The sequence below is a fragment of the Hyperolius riggenbachi genome, chromosome 5, assembly GCF_040937935.1.
Source record: "Hyperolius riggenbachi isolate aHypRig1 chromosome 5, aHypRig1.pri, whole genome shotgun sequence".
NCBI lineage: Eukaryota > Metazoa > Chordata > Amphibia > Anura > Hyperoliidae > Hyperolius > Hyperolius riggenbachi.
The window spans coordinates 281,275,045-281,291,096 of NC_090650.1; the positions used below are offsets into that span (position 1 = coordinate 281,275,045).

General features: G+C 41.5%; 1 protein-coding gene across 6 annotated transcripts in view; it reads right to left on the reverse strand.

The window, feature by feature from the left end:
* The window catches only part of RIPOR2 (RHO family interacting cell polarization regulator 2), a 237,940-nt gene that overhangs the window by 92,542 nt on the left and 129,346 nt on the right, over positions 1 to 16,052 (reverse strand). For all 6 annotated transcript variants that reach the window (XM_068236991.1, XM_068236989.1, XM_068236990.1 and 3 more), the window contains 3 exons: positions 11,918 to 12,067; positions 6,697 to 6,760; positions 1,009 to 1,052 (listed from right to left, as the gene is read on the reverse strand). In XM_068236991.1, coding sequence (XP_068093092.1) covers positions 1,009 to 1,052; positions 6,697 to 6,760; positions 11,918 to 12,067 — 258 coding nt within the window. The remainder of the gene's footprint in view (positions 1 to 1,008; positions 1,053 to 6,696; positions 6,761 to 11,917; positions 12,068 to 16,052) is intronic.

The window sequence follows — 16,052 nt, forward strand, 5'->3', positions numbered from 1 at the left end:
TATAGTATGCAGCCTAACTAACTCTGCAGCACTGGCTGCTCAATAGAGGGTTGCTATGTGAAGTGGTATTTTATCAAACGAGTCTGCTCATCAGCGTGGGTTATTTTTCTCACTCATGTACATTGGGTCCTGGTGCAACAGCTGACCATCAGTGGTTGAGAAAAGGAGGGGGGGGGGGGGGGAGAGAGAGATACCCACATAGCAAGTATAGGAGAAGCTTAGAAGGGACCTAGGGATTTTCAGCATCTCCATAAAATTGCTTGCAGGGTAGGAGGTCTCTGCATAACCTAAACATTTTGGGTCTGCATACTTAACATTTGTGGAGAAATTGTGTCTGAAAGGTTGCTGAAGCCCCCTAATAATGGATGCTGCAGCTTCATGAGCAGTCTTATAGGATCTCTGAGTCCTCTGGGACCCCTAGAATGTGAAGGTCCACATAGAGGAATTCTGCTGTAGCAGCCACAGACTGGTGAGGAATCCTTGGTATAAGAGAAGCAGCTTGTCCCCCTTCAGCATGCATGAGCAGAAGTATCAACCAAACACTCAGCAAATGCCTGTGATGCCAGGCAGCACTATTGAGCACAAGTCGGCTATTTTACAAGACTTGACTTCCTGAATCAGAAGCACGGCCACCCCTTCCATCTCGGCGATGCCCCTTTTGGCCCCTGGTCACTTCATAGCCTTGCAGAGGTTACCAAAGGATAGTCTGATTTATAGTCTGATCAGATTTAACCATGATAAGTACCAGAGCTGAACAGACCAACGTGAGAGTAGCCAGTGGTAGCCAGTGCTGCTGAGGTAGTGATGCAGGGACACATTACAGGATCACTTTAAATTGTACAAAAAGTAAGCTAACCTATTACTCTTAAGACAGAATTATAGAGAAAATTGCAGTCATGTTGAATAAATATCTATTGCATGCGACACATATTTTGGCTAGTTTATAGTAAACATTTTGTTGTAAGTTTATAGTAAAAAAAAACAAAAAAAAAAACACAAGTTTCTGACCTCATATTGGTCTCCTGGACATAAACGAGCAAAGCCAGCTAGGCCTGTAGATATAAAAGATTATCGTTAATATATCACATATTAAATGCATAAACTACAGGAAAAGAAAGACTAGATACTTATTGTCTAATATAATCTGAACATTTGTATAGCACTTTTCTCCTGTCGGACTCAAAGCGCTCAAGAGCTGCAGCCACTGGCATGCGTTCAAGGGGTCATCTTGCAGTGTTAGGGAGTCTTGCCTTGAACTCCTTACTGAATAGGTACTGACCCTAGCCAGTATCCAAACCCTGGTCTCCCAAGTCAAAGGCAGTGCTCTTAACCAGTACACTATCCAGCCACATTCTCTAGAGCAAGTATTCATAGTAACCCTCTTTACTTGCCAATCAATGCCATATTTTATGGAGGACTGATATGAAAACAATTCTTAATACATTAGTATTTACACAAGGGAAAATCTCAATCTTGGAAAGAAGTAGGGAGAAGAAGGATTATAAAATAATTTGGTAAAAAAAAAAAAAAAAAAAAAAAATCACAGCTCAAGTGAAATATTTTTGAATTAAGGAGAAAACCACTGTCATAGCTTTTATAGGCTAAAAAAAATAAAAAAGCAAGACTTTTGGTGCAAATCATTACTACACTAGTACCACAAATTACCTAAAATGTGCCTAGTGTGATAAACCAAAGTGATTACACAAATAAACACTAGGTGGCAGAGGTGGCTTATTTAATAAAAGAATACCAGTTCAAATAAAATGTACTTCTTTCCATTAGTTTGTTCTGGACAGTTTTTTTTTTTTAAGAACTAATCCTAAACAGAAATTTCCTTAAGTCCTGTGATCTTTTTTGATTATAAAGGCAAACACAATGCCTTTTGAACTTTTCTTCACTATCCTGCTATGGTAAGTGTACACACACACACTTTTATGCCATGTAAATGGTTTTCAAAAGAGCTACAGTTTGATATTCCCTATTGCAGAAAGGGAGCACTGCTTTATTAGACCTTGCAATAAAAAAAAAAAATTAGATTAAAAAAAAAAGGGAATGACACAGGCAACATCTAAGTAGGATTGGTACTGTATGTTAATGCGTGTCAACAGATATTGACTACGAGTCGATTGAATACTACAGGGAGTGCAGAATTATTAGACAAATGAGTATTTTGACCACATCATCCTCTTTATGCATGTTGTCTTACTCCAAGCTGTATAGGCTCGAAAGCCTACTACCAATTAAGCATATTAGGTGATGTGCATCTCTGTAATGAGAAGGGGTGTGGTCTAATGACATCAACACCCTATATCAGGTGTGCATAATTATTAGGCAGTTTCCTTTCCTTTGGCAAAATGGGTCAAAAGAAGGACTTGACAGGCTCAAAAAAGTCAAAAATTGTGAGATATCTTGCAAAGGGATGCAGCACTCTTAAAATTGCAAAGCTTCTGAAGCGTGATCATCGAACAATCAAGCGTTTCATTCAAAATAGTCAACAGGGTCGCAAGAAGCGTGTGGAAAAACCAAGGCGCAAAATAACTGCCCATGAACTGAGAAAAGTCAAGCGTGCAGCTGCCAAGATGCCATTTGCCACCAGTTTGGCCATATTTCAGAGCTGCAACATCACTGGAGTGTCCAAAAGCACAAGGTGTGCAATACTCAGAGACATGGCCAAGGTAAGAAAGGCTGAAAGACGACCACCACTGAACAAGACACACAAGCTGAAACGTCAAGACTGGGCCAAAAAATATCTCAAGACTGATTTTTCTAAGGTTTTATGGACTGATGAAATGAGAGCGAGTCTTGATGGGCCAGATGGATGGGCCCGTGGCTGGATTGGTAAAGGGCAGAGAGCTCCAGTTCGACTCAGACACCAGCAAGGTGGAGGTGGAGTACTGGTTTGGGCTGGTATCATCAAAGATGAGCTTGTGGGGCCTTTTCGGGTTGAGGATGGAGTCAAGCTCAACTCCCAGTCCTACTGCCAGTTTCTAGAAGACACCTTCTTCAAGCAGTGGTACAGGAAGAAGTTTGCATCCTTCAAGAAAAACATGATTTTCATGCAGGACAATGCTCCATCACACGCGTCCAAGTACTCCACAACGTGGCTGGCAAGAAAGGGTATAAAAGAAGAAAAACTAATGACATGGCCTCCTTGTTCACCTGATCTGAACCCCATTGAGAATCTGTGGTCCATCATAAAATGTGAGATTTACAAGGAGGGAAACCAGTACACCTCTCTGAACAGTGTCTGGGAGGCTGTGGTTGCTGCTGCACGCAATGTTGATGGTGAACAGATCAAAACACTGACATAATCTATGGATGGCAGGCTTTTGAGTGTCCTTGCAAAGAAAGGTGGCTATATTGGTCTCGGATTTGTTTTTGAGTGGCAGAAATGTATATTTGTGAATGTTGAGATGTTCTATTGGTTTCACTGGTAAAAATAAATAATTGAAATGGGTATATATTTGTTTTTTGTTAAGTTGCTTAACAATTATGCACAGCAATAGTCACCTGCACACACAGATATCCCCCTAAAATAGCTAAAACTAAAAACTGCTTTCAAAAATATTCAGCTTTGATATTAATGAGTTTTTTGGGTTAATTGAGAACATGGTTGTTCAATAATAAAATTATTCCTAAAAAAAATACCATTTGCCTAATAATTCTGCACTCCCCGTATGAGCATTGAATACTATGAGCAGATTGTATAGATAAGCTCTCAAGCTACATGGAGGTGGTAAAAATTGATCAGTCATAATTCAAAGTGTGTATCAGGCTCAATGGTGCATGCACACATCCAATTTTGATTGGGCAATGTACACCTCCTTGTAGTACGAGGGCCAACAGATTTTGAATTAAGTACCATAAACAAATTATGTAGGTAAGCTTCCATGCTACTATATGGAAACAATAAAACTGGCCAATCATTGATTAGATGTGTACTTAACAAAAACTAGAGTTGTCACTGTGGATTCTTAAGGGGCATACACACATCAGAGCATAGTCCTGATCTGTTCCTGCCAAAGATCTGTTCCTGCAAATTGCATTCATAGTCTATGAGATCTGCAGATCCTCATACACACCTTGTTTAACTGACATTCATCTGCAGATCAGACAATCTGCAGATCTGAAGATCCATTCTGGTGGATCTGGTCTGCAGATGAATGTCAGTTAAACAAGGTGTGTATGAGGATCTGCAGATATCATAGACTATGAATGCAATTTGCAGGAACGGATCTTTGGCAGGAACAGATCTTTTGCAGATACTGATCTTTTGTGTCTGAACAGCATGTTTGTGTGCAGCATCTTGCAAAGATTTTTTCTGATGGGGAGTTCAGCTCCATAGAATAGACACTAGAAATGCTCTCATACTACATGAAGGGTGATAAGATGGGTCTGTGATCTTTCATTTTCCAAAGACTATGGTCTGATGTGTGTATGCACCCTTAAAGTGTACCTGAGACGACCCCTATGCCAGCATTTATACTTATCTGGGGCTTCCTCCAGCCCCATGTCTTCCACTGCATCCCTCGCCATCCTTCCTGGCCACTCTGTTCGTTTACAATCTACGCTGGTAAAAGGCTCCAGTCGCTTCAGTCGGGCTGCAGTGCGCATGCGTGGCTTGGCTGGGAGTGTCCTGTGCAGGCGCAGAGCACTCCTGTCATCAGGAGTGTGATGGGGGCATGCACCTGGCCGGGCCACACATGCTCAATGCAGCTGGACAGCCCTTTTACCAGCGAAGATTGTAAACGAACCGATCGGCCGGGGAGGACAGCAAGGGAGGCAATGGAGGACATGGGGCTTGAGGAAGCCCCAGGTAAGTATAAATGTCATAGGGGTTGTCTCAGGTTCCCTTTAAGATGCTCACAGAGTAACAAACGGATAGAGTTACAAGGAACCCATGATTATGACAAAAATATTTAAAAAATGGAATGGAGGATGCTAGTCTGAAGAGTCAGCAATCACTATAATAACATATCAGCGCGACTCCAGGCTGTGTTTTGCCACTCATTTGGCTTCCTCATATATACAAAATCTATCTTTTTGCATCTAAATATTTGTAATGCCTCTAGTAAAATGTATCATATAATAAAGTCTGTATATTAGTGATTAACGCGTCACTTCCCAGGTAAACAATCTCCATTTGAAACTTAAATTTTTTTCCATACTATTGGATGCTACGACTTTAATCCTGCCCCAGCACTGGCGCTCAACAATATGGCCCTGCCTACAGATATATTTAGCAAGACACTAAATACTAAGCCATCTGCAAAATTACAACCTTCTGTTGGTTACCAGGGAAAAAGCAATTGCGCTGGACATCCTGCAGATTTTTAAAGGAAATCTGTATTACTGTAAATGTAATCTAGCATGATTTTACTAAATCATTTAATACAGTTACCGCATGCAGCCACTTTTTATGGCAGGTTAATGGGTACTATATTGGCTGTTATTAAGGCCCATACACACGGCGTACAAATGTCTGTACAGACACGTGTCGCACGACAGTTCATTGGTATGTATGCGGTGAGCGACAACGACAGTCTGCAGACAAGGTCTTGTCCAAGCGATTAAACTGTTCAATCGCTCATGGCTTTTGTCGTGCAAACCGTTGCGTAGTCTGTTGTCCTGCTGTATGTACGAAAATCTTCTACAGACAGCAGAGTTGCTACTAACAGACGTCTGAGGAAACATCCGGTGGAGAGTCGGCTCTATGTAGTCCGTGGCAGACAGCTTCCTCCACGTCTTCACCTTGATTGTTGTCGCGTGTGTACAACTGTGGCTTCTTCATGTACGCTGTTGTCTCTTGTCTGTTTGTCGCTACAGATAAATGTATGCCGTGTGCATTTACCTTTACTGCTCACAGCAATTTCGGCAAATGGTGTATCTGTTTATAGTTCTCATCTCTGCCGAGCCACTACTACAAGGGGCCAAAGTAGGATTTGCATGCATACTGGTTAGAGCAGGCAACATATAGAAGTCTCAGTGGTGGGAATCTTGCAGAATTAGAAGGTAATAAGTACACAATACTAGCAGTGTCTAATAGTTTGAAATACAAGATTATAAAGTGGATCTGAACTCTTGCACAGGGCAGAAGGAAAACCGAGAAATGCACCCTTTATGTATTTAGCCTGTCTAATTCCCCCTCATCTGTAAATAATTACCTCTGTACTTTGATCTTTCAGCTGTATCAGCTCAGGAATCTCCTCTGCCATGGCAGAGCAGCTCATTTGTGAAGACAGGACATTAACAATATGTCTGCTTCCATTAAAGCAGGAAGAGCCACTCTGCAGATTTATTACAGGATTTGTATCAGCTGTAACAAATAAATGTTTTTCTTTAAAGGTTATTATGCGGTTGTGTATCTTTTAGAGCAGAGTGAATGTTCTGAGTTCAGGTCCACTTTAAAAGTGATACTTCAATGGACACGCTACAGAGAGCATTAGTGAAATATAGCCATCTTTGAGGAATACAGATCTGGAGTGTTTGGTACGATTACTGGATGGTGCTATGGCAAATATAGACATGAAAGTTTGCCAGACGACACAGCAAATCTCAATCATCCCTTATATTAGCTTTCTCAGCTGTATTTAAAGTACATGTATTAATGTTAGGTTTACATGTTACATACCATAGGTTTACTTAATGTTATATACCAGTAATCATTAGCACTGTATAATCTGTATGCAAAATTACCTTTCATTTTGATGTAGAATTCCCCCAGCAGGTTTTCCATTTCAGATTCAACAGTGCACATATGCTGAGCAAAAAATAAAAACCGGGGAAATAAATGTTAAAGGTACAAAGCATAAAAAGGATAACCGGACATGCAATATGCAGTAATGGCTCCATATATCCTAACACACTTTTGTGGCGTATTTGCAGTGCTTAGCTCTCTGCAATGGCAAACACAAACAAAAGGAAAGCCTGTCTTGCATGAAGCTGTGAGTAGTGACCGTCAGTTGAGACCCATTTGATTGCTAGTGCATTGTTAAGGAGTCTGGAGGCAGGAAAATAACCCAGTGCCCCACTAGTAATCATGAAACTTGTGAACTTTGCAGTTTCAAAAAAAAAAAAAAAAAAAAAAAAAAAAGAAGAAGCTTACTACAGTCTATGGAGCCTCTCTTATGTCAACCCCCTTCCTATTGGCAGCGTACGATAAATAAAGGTGCACAGAAAAAAAATGCACCCAGTAATGTAGTTAGTAAAATATCAATATGAAATACTGATCTTTTACTATGAAATGTAAAATAGTGATATTAAATAACAATATTTTACTATAGGCAAACCTAACTTTCCTCACATCCCTGCCTCTCCCCGTGCGGGTGCCTCCTGTTCCCCATGGAGTGAGCTCCCCACAGCACAGATCAGGCAGCCGCCTCTGTCCGTTCCCTTTGTCAGGTAGGCTCAGCAGCAGCGGCGGCAGACAAGCGTTGTCATCCTCCCTCTTCCTGTCTACATCAGCCCGTGATCGGAGGGATGGAGGTGGCTGCCTGATGTTGGCTGTGAGGATGGACTCTGCGGGAGGAAGGGGGAGCTCCGGGCAGCGGAGCAGGAAAAAAAGCTCACATGCAGCAAGTGGACTAATGGGTGCCACCATGGGCGGCAATACAAAATAGCGGAATTTGGGCGCCCGCGATGCCCAACAGGAAGCGCTGTATTAGCACCTGCTATATATCAGGTGCCCAAATTTCTGCTCTGGAGCCCAAAGATCGTTATTTTGTATTGGCACCTATGGAGGCACCTAATTAGTCCACTTGCCGCATGCGCCCTTTTTTCCTGTTCAGCCTATGGGCGTTCTGGCCTGCACAATCGCACAAACAACAGTCTTTCAAGATCAGAGAGGCTGAGAGACAGACTGACATTAGTGGCTTCTTTTGAAGGAAAAGGGCACAGACTAGGCACAGGGTGTGGCTGACCTAACATGGGCCGCATCCATGTGGTTTCCTTTACATTAACGTTGACTAACCATATGAAAAAGATTAAAAATGTTTGGTTTGAATGCACATACATAATTATCTCTGCCCGGTCACTTTGGCGCAGAGTAAGCCGAATGACGGCTCAACCTGCTGCCGCTCAAATTCCGGCCGATGTTAATTACTAGGAAGAACTAATTCAGTGTCCGGTGATCCCCGCCACCCGAATGACACTGAGTGGCCATAGACATACTGTAACATTTATTCTATGGCGGCGCCCAGGTCAGATGCAACGCGGGGACAAGCGTGCTCCAAAATGATCAGCTTCATTTTAATGCATGCTTTGTTATGCATGGTCATACGGTTTTTGCATCTATTGCAAATTCTATTAGGTCTGCATCACACACAAAAAATGCATGCAGCGGTATGTGGCGAAGATTTTACTCAAAAATGCTGTATGTATCAGCTGACAAATATCAACTCACAGAGAAACCAGCTAAAACCTTCCTTTACATGTGCTGCACATCCAATAAGGGACACCTGCCTCCAAAAACTGTAAAATACACGTGCACATGATATGAAAAGTTACATTTGTGCCAAACTAAAATGCACTGTAAATTACTTTTCCCAATGCAGATGTCACTTACAGTAGCTGATACTAGAGCTCTAGTCCATCTCCGTACGAGGATTTTCCTCATTTTCAAAAGCACTCCCTGGGCGTAAGTGGCACAGTCCTACTGCCAGAATCGTGTGCCAGTCAGTAGGCAGGCCAGGTGGCATCTTTGTATCTCTCCTTTCCACAGCGTGTTTAAAATAAAAGGAAACTTGAGGAAACCCTCATTAAGTGTTGTACTAGTTCAAATACTGTAGGTAAAAGGTTATTAGCTGTCAGATACTGTATTTTTTGGACTATAGGACTCAGTATGGACTATAGGACCAAAAATGGGGGGAAAAAAAAAAAAAAAAAAAGGTCACTGCGTCTTTATAGTCCAAATGCAGGGAGTTCCTGACTTGCGAATGCCTTCCAATATGAGCCTCCAACCCACCGCAATGTCGGTGACTCCCTGTACTGTGCCCATGCACAGGGGGACACAAAGGGCATAGAGAAGAGCACAACGGGGGCACAAGGAGGACAGAAATGGACACATGGGGGACACAGGAGGAAACAAGGGGGACAGAGTAGGATACAGGGAGACACAAGAAGGGGGCATGAGGTACACAGGGGCCATAATCCACAAGATGCCTCTTGACCATGCATGCACCAGGTTTCGTATATATTTTTTTCCCCTGGTTTTTGTCCTCAAAACCGAGGAGCGTCTTATGTCCGAAAAATACAGTAAATAGTACCCACTGTGAAATAGGGAAAGTCATCTACAGTGCATTCTACTCTGGGAAAAAAATGAACATCTTATATGTTTGTGTACATATGTATTCAAAATGTTATAGTTTTTCAAGATATTGTTCCTTTATGCATTGCAATAAAACTCAATGCAGCATGCATGCTGTATATTGTACTGTGAAGTTTCCTCATACTGCGCCTGCGCAGCAAGCTCCCAGAGACGTGAGCGGGAGCGAGGACGCACGCAGCGACTTTCGTCTGGTTAGACGAATAATTAAATGGTGAGCCACAGCGGGGGAACGGAGGATTCTTTGGGGTCGACTCGGGACAGGATATCTGCAGGGGCTGTTAGAAGCCACAGGTAAGTGACACTTTGTTTTTCCAGCCCACCACAGAACCCCCCTTTAATGTATACATTTTTTTATTTTATTTTTTAGAATTTTTAAAAAAATTTCATAATTGGGGGGAAAAACTGAACGTGTGTGGTTCATTGGTCAGATCAGAAAAATTGATTGTAAGTCTTTAATTGAAAAGAAAAAAAAATTGTATGGCGTGTGGCCACCATTATACAACTATTCATCAGCACACGATACAGTACTGAGCGCTCTTTCACACTAGAGCCCGATTTTTGAGGTTTTTATGCAAAGTCGAAACTTTGCGTTTACCAAAGGTACAAACGAAAGTCCATAGACTTTCACTTTACCTTTCACATACGAGGCTGCGTTTTGGTGTGTTGCGGTTGAACGCACCCGGGAGCTTTTAATCGTCGGGAGCCTGCGTTTTCCCGTCAGGTGAATTACTAGCTCCGCTGACTGCGTTGCACCACTACATCCTGATGACACGCCGCAGGGCATATAACGCGTGCAGGAGAATGGCTCCTACAAGCGTTCTAGATGTGAAAAAGCCCTGAGGAGACTACCAAAATGCTGCTTCCAGATGCACAATGAAGATTTCATGAGAGCATTTCATGGTACTTGCATGGCATTAACCACTTTACCTCCCGCGGTACGAATTTCTCCACCCCTTTTTCCCCCCTAAAAAACCAAGGGACGGAGAAATCCGTACCTTCCGCGCTACCGCCGCTGTCCGCGCTCCCGCCGCTCGTGCACGCCGCCTGCTCGCCCGGAGATCAATGAACGGGAAAATCCATTCCCGTTTGTTGATCTAAGCCCCCGCAATGATCCGCTGCTTCTATTAGAAACAGCGCGATCATTGTGATTTTCCCAGCCTCGTACTGCTTCCTGTAAGCGCTTACAGGTCGCATGTAAACAAACTCACTGTGTTATCTTGTGGCCAAATAGTAAAACTACACCCTAAAGCATTTTACATAAACAAATACATTAGTTTTCCACAATAAATTAACTCATTACCTCCCACACTCCCCAATTTTATTTTTTTTGTAATTAAAAAAAAATATACAATTAAAAAAAACAAAAAAAAAAAACAACAACATAAATAGTTACCTTAGGGACTGAACTTTTTAAATATTTATGTCAAGAGGGTATGTCACTGTTACTTTATAAACTACGGGCTTGTAATTAGGGATGGATGCAAAACAAAAAAATACACCTTTTTTTCTAAATAAAATATTGGCGCCAAACATTGTGATAGGGACATAATTTAAACTGTTTTATAACCGGGACAAATGGGCAAATACATTTCATGGGTTTTAATTACAGTAGCATGCATTATTTAAAAACTATAATGGCAGAAAATTGAAAAATAATTTTTTCCCACATTTTTTCCTATTTTCCCATAAAAACACATTTAGAATAAAAGAATTCTTGACATAATGTCCCACCTAAAGAAAGCCTAATTGGTAGCGGAAAAAACAAGATATAGTTCATTTCATTGCGATAAGCAATAATAAAGTTATAGACGAATGAATGGAAGGAACGCTGAAAGGTGAAAATTGCTCTGGTGTTCAAGGGGTAAAACCCCTCAGTGGTGAAGTGGTTAAACACTGTAAAGCCATATAAACAAATAAGGCTTTAGCCCTAGTTCACACTACATGCATTGCTGTGCTCATTTCAGCAATGTACTTGGTATACGATAAGCAAGGACATCAGAAATGCATAGGCTGGAGTTTGAGGTTTTCACTTATGCCCTGCACGATAACGCACTGCTGCATGCATTTTTGTCAACCTTTGAAATCTTTAAGCGCTCCTTCAAAACTCACTTTTTCCGACAAGCATATACTAACTTAGGCCATTCCCCCTTCAACCTCTGGCCAAGCTTTTCTCCTCACTAGAAAACCTAGAAACACATTGCATCTAGGTATGCATATTGGATACCCCCCCATCTCTTTTCCCCCCCACCCTATTTCTTTAGATTGTAAGCTTGCAAGGGCATGGCTCTCTCACCCCTTTTGTGATTTGGAATTTCTTATACATTTTATTCATCATGTTACATTTGTCACTGTAATTACCAATTCTGTATTTTGTGTATACCATTGTCTGGATTATGAGCCCCATGTTTGCTGCTTACTTTGTACAGTGCAATGGACTATGTTGGCGCTTTATTAATCAATAATAATGTCACAGCAGACATTGTCTTGGACTTTTCCCAACATACAAAACAGTCTTTATCTATACAAATGAAGTACTGAGCGATTGCACATTCCTCTGTGTATGGTGTAAGTATAGAACTAAAATCCACCCACCTCGGTGTACTCTTTATAACTCTTGTTTATTTCACTTAAGCTCTCTCGCGCTGCTTTGCTGGAAGGAGAAGTAGCAAATGCCTGCTTCATTTTAATGGCGCCCTCCCTCAGACGCCTCTGGATGCAGTAGGCCTCGTACAATTCATCAATCTAGGGAAAGAAGGAAGACATGAAACGAACATGTAAGATGTATACATAGATTGCCATATGAAATGTAAAGCCATTTATCTAAACAATATGTATGGCTTTGTTGGCTTGTGCTTTGGAAACAAATTATACCATTTTCTGTCTTTAGCCCAATAAATAGCCAATGCCGTTTTGGATCTGGACATTACACTGATTTTGATGAGAGTTTAAAGCGGACCTGAACTCAGAACTTTGTCTCTGATCTAAAAGATACGCAACAGCATAATAACCTTTAAAGAAAAGCATTTCTTTGTTACAGCTGATGCAAATCCTGCAATAGATCTGCAGTGTGTCTACTTAGACACACTGACAGGCTAAACTCACTAAATAAATATAGGGTGCATTTCTCTATGTATTCCTTCTGTCCTGTGCAATAGTTCAGGTTCACTTTAAGGGAACCTGAAGTAAGAGGTATATGGAGGCTGCCATATTTACTTCCTTTTAGCAATATCAGTAGCCTGAGAGTCCTGCTGATCATTTTGGCTGCAGTAGAAACAATCACGCACCTGAAACAAGTATTAAGCTTACTCAGTCACACTTAAAAAGTGTACTCGAGATGACATGACGTGTTGAGATAGACATGTGTACGGTATATACAGTAACAAGAACACAAACCCCTATGCTGTGCTCCTTTTTTCCCTAAAAGAGTCAATATCCAGCTATGCAATTGACAATTTATCTTCAGTCAGGACCCAATACAGCTATAGTCCTTCACTGATAACACATTACAGCTATAAAACACTCTCCTAGATTCAAGCACTTTGTTATTGTGTAACACAATGAAATTACTTTTCATGGCAACCCCTCATTGCATATACCAGTGATGGCTAACCTTGGCACTCCAACTGTGACAACTACAAATCCTATCAAAAGTTCAATATTTTCGCTCTGGGATGCTTGAGACACTACAATTGAGCATAGATAATAAAACATTAAATCTACTTTGTAGATGTTTATACATAAAATAAAACCATGAGATGTCTAAAAAAATTAATTTCAAGGAGGAGGAGGACAGATCCAATTGTAGATCTCATCAGTTTATTTTCATCTCGGGTTCATTTTAAGTCAGAGCACCTGCATGCTTGTTCTGGGTCTATGGCTAAATGTATTAGAGGCAGAGGATCAGCAGGACTGCCAGGCAACTGGTATTGTCTAAAATAAATACATGTCAGCCTTCATATTCCTCTCACTTCAGGTTCCCTTTAAAAATGTGCTGGACTGTTTCACACTCAAATCATAAACAAATAATGGCTTCAATCATGGCCACACCTGGCATAGATTAATATCCTGAATGACACAATGCAGCCAACACAGGTGTGTGTGTGGACTATATGTGAGTGGTTACCACAATGCAGCCAGCACAGGTGTGTGTGTGTGGACTATATGTGAGTGGTTACCACAATGCAGCCAGCACAGGTGTGTGTGGACTATATGTGAGTGGTTACCACAATGCAGCCAGCACAGGTGTGTGTGGACTATATGTGAGTGGTTACCACAATGCAGCCATCACAGGTGTGTGGACTATATGTGAGTGGTTACCACAATGCAGCCAGCACAGGGGTGTGTGGACTATATGTGAGTGGTTACCACAGTGCATCCAACGGGTGTGTGTGGACTATATGTGAGTGGTTACCACAATGCAGCCAACACAGGTGTGTGTGGACTGTATGTGAGTGGTTACCACAATGCAGCCATCACAGGTGTGTGGACTATATGTGAGTGGTTACCACAATGCAGCCAGCACAGGGGTGTGTGGACTATATGTGAGTGGTTACCACAGTGCATCCAACGGGTGTGTGTGGACTATATGTGAGTGGTTACCACAATGCAGCCAACACAGGTGTGTGTGGACTGTATGTGAGTGGTTACCACAATGCAGCCAACACAGGTGTGTGTGGACTGTATGTGAGTGGTTATCACAATCCAGCCAACACAGCTGTGTGAGCACTATATGTGAGTGGTTACCACAATGCAGCCAACACAGGTGTGTATGTGGACTATATGTGAGTGGTTACCACAATGCAGCCAACACAGGTGTGTGTGTGGACTATATGTGAGTGGTTACCACAATGCAGCCAACACAGGTGTGTGTGTGGACTATATGTGAGTGGTTACCACAATGCAGCCAACACAGGTGTGTATGTGGACTATATGTGAGTGGTTACCACAATGCAGCCAGCACAGGTGTGTGTGTGGACTATATGTGAGTGGTTACCACAATGCAGCCAACACAGGTGTGTGGACTATATGTGAATGGTTACCACAATGCAGCCAACACAGGTGTGTGTGTGTGGACTATATGTGAGTGGTTACCACAATGCAGCCAGCACAGGTGTGTGTGGACTATATGTGAGTGGTTACCACAATGCAGCCAACACAGGTGTGTGTGGACTATATGTGAGTGGTTACACAAAGTAAGGGTTGGGGATTCCAGTGATTCCAAAAGCATTCGGATAATGAAAGCCTATGCTGCCGATTCCACAGCCGCAATTGAAATTAGGCCAAACCGCAATTGCAGGCTCTGCAGCAATTTTTCGATTTGCCATTATGGCCAAAATCACAATCGCTCCAGGAATCACACTGAAAACCACAGTGCTTTGCAATTATGGAAGTCACAGTGATTTCCATAATCCCAAACACCACAGCAAGGGGCCCCAAACCTAAATGACTAAGCAATTAGTCTTGACATTTTATTCAAACTTATTATTATTATAGTATGATCTATAAAAGCCAATCAGCGATTTGCTTATATGTGTCTACTGTGTCTACAGACAAGGAGATGGTGAATGAAGATGAATGATCAGGAATGAGTTGGTTGCTCTAGGTTGCTGCATAAAAATTGCAGGGTTCCAAAACGCACAGGAGCTGTGTGTGCTATGTGCGGTAATTAAAGAATTCACGGTTCGGAAGGTCCTAAACCAAAGAGAGGACTGCTGGCGGCTTGGAGTGATCTAGCTGCGTTTGCTGTGAATCTAGTCTTTAAAATCTACTGCATTTTAAAGTGAACTGGAAGCAAGAATCCAACAGTATTTCATTACAATATAATAAAGTGTACGGCATTTACACAATAACCCATTTATAAATAAGTGGAATACAAAAAAGATTTTTTTTTTCTTTTTAAATAGCCGACAACAAAAATGACGGATAGGTGCTGGATTTATAGAAATGCGATCAGATTTATGATGATTGTGATAACAGCTTTGATTGCTATTCCCTAATTAGCCTGAAATTTGCTAGCTGATTGCCGATTTGTAAATAAGTTCTTAGATTATCACCTCGGATTTCTCCTGATTAAAAAAACAAAGTGGCAACCCTGAAAAAAGTGGCGATTATGTTTTATTGTATTTTACACTTTATAAAGTGATATGAAAAATATTGCAGGGATAATGGTACTTTTCTGAAATACAGGCAAATTGTATCTTCTACACAGGCCCTGTAGACTTTCTGTAGTTGCACTATTTATACAGGCTTTATAAAAACCTGTGTCTGCACAGACATCCACATCTCCCAGATGACAATGCTCATGCCTGTCAATTAGCACCGAGATTCCATAACTAGGACCCCGGTGTCTATGTCTGTACTTCTTCTTACACACGCAATTAATATACCGGCACACCTTGCACTGATGAACAGCAAGATCCCTGAAACAACTTCATGCAAGTTGAAAAAAAACTATTCCATGAAATTAAGGACTATCATGGGTGTGCTAAAAAACAACGACTCTGTGATCCAGGCATGCATCCAAAGTTAAATGTTCCATTATTATCATTGACATGCTTATTGACCATGATAAAAAACTTTTGGAGAAAGTGAAATCGGGCCTCTCTGATCTGGAGTCTAAAATGTCAGTTTTGGATAAGGATAACATGGTTCAACCTTTTATCAGAATACTCAAAAAAGATATGGACAAAATGGAGCTTTCCATTATTGAAGGGAAAAGGAGGAAGTT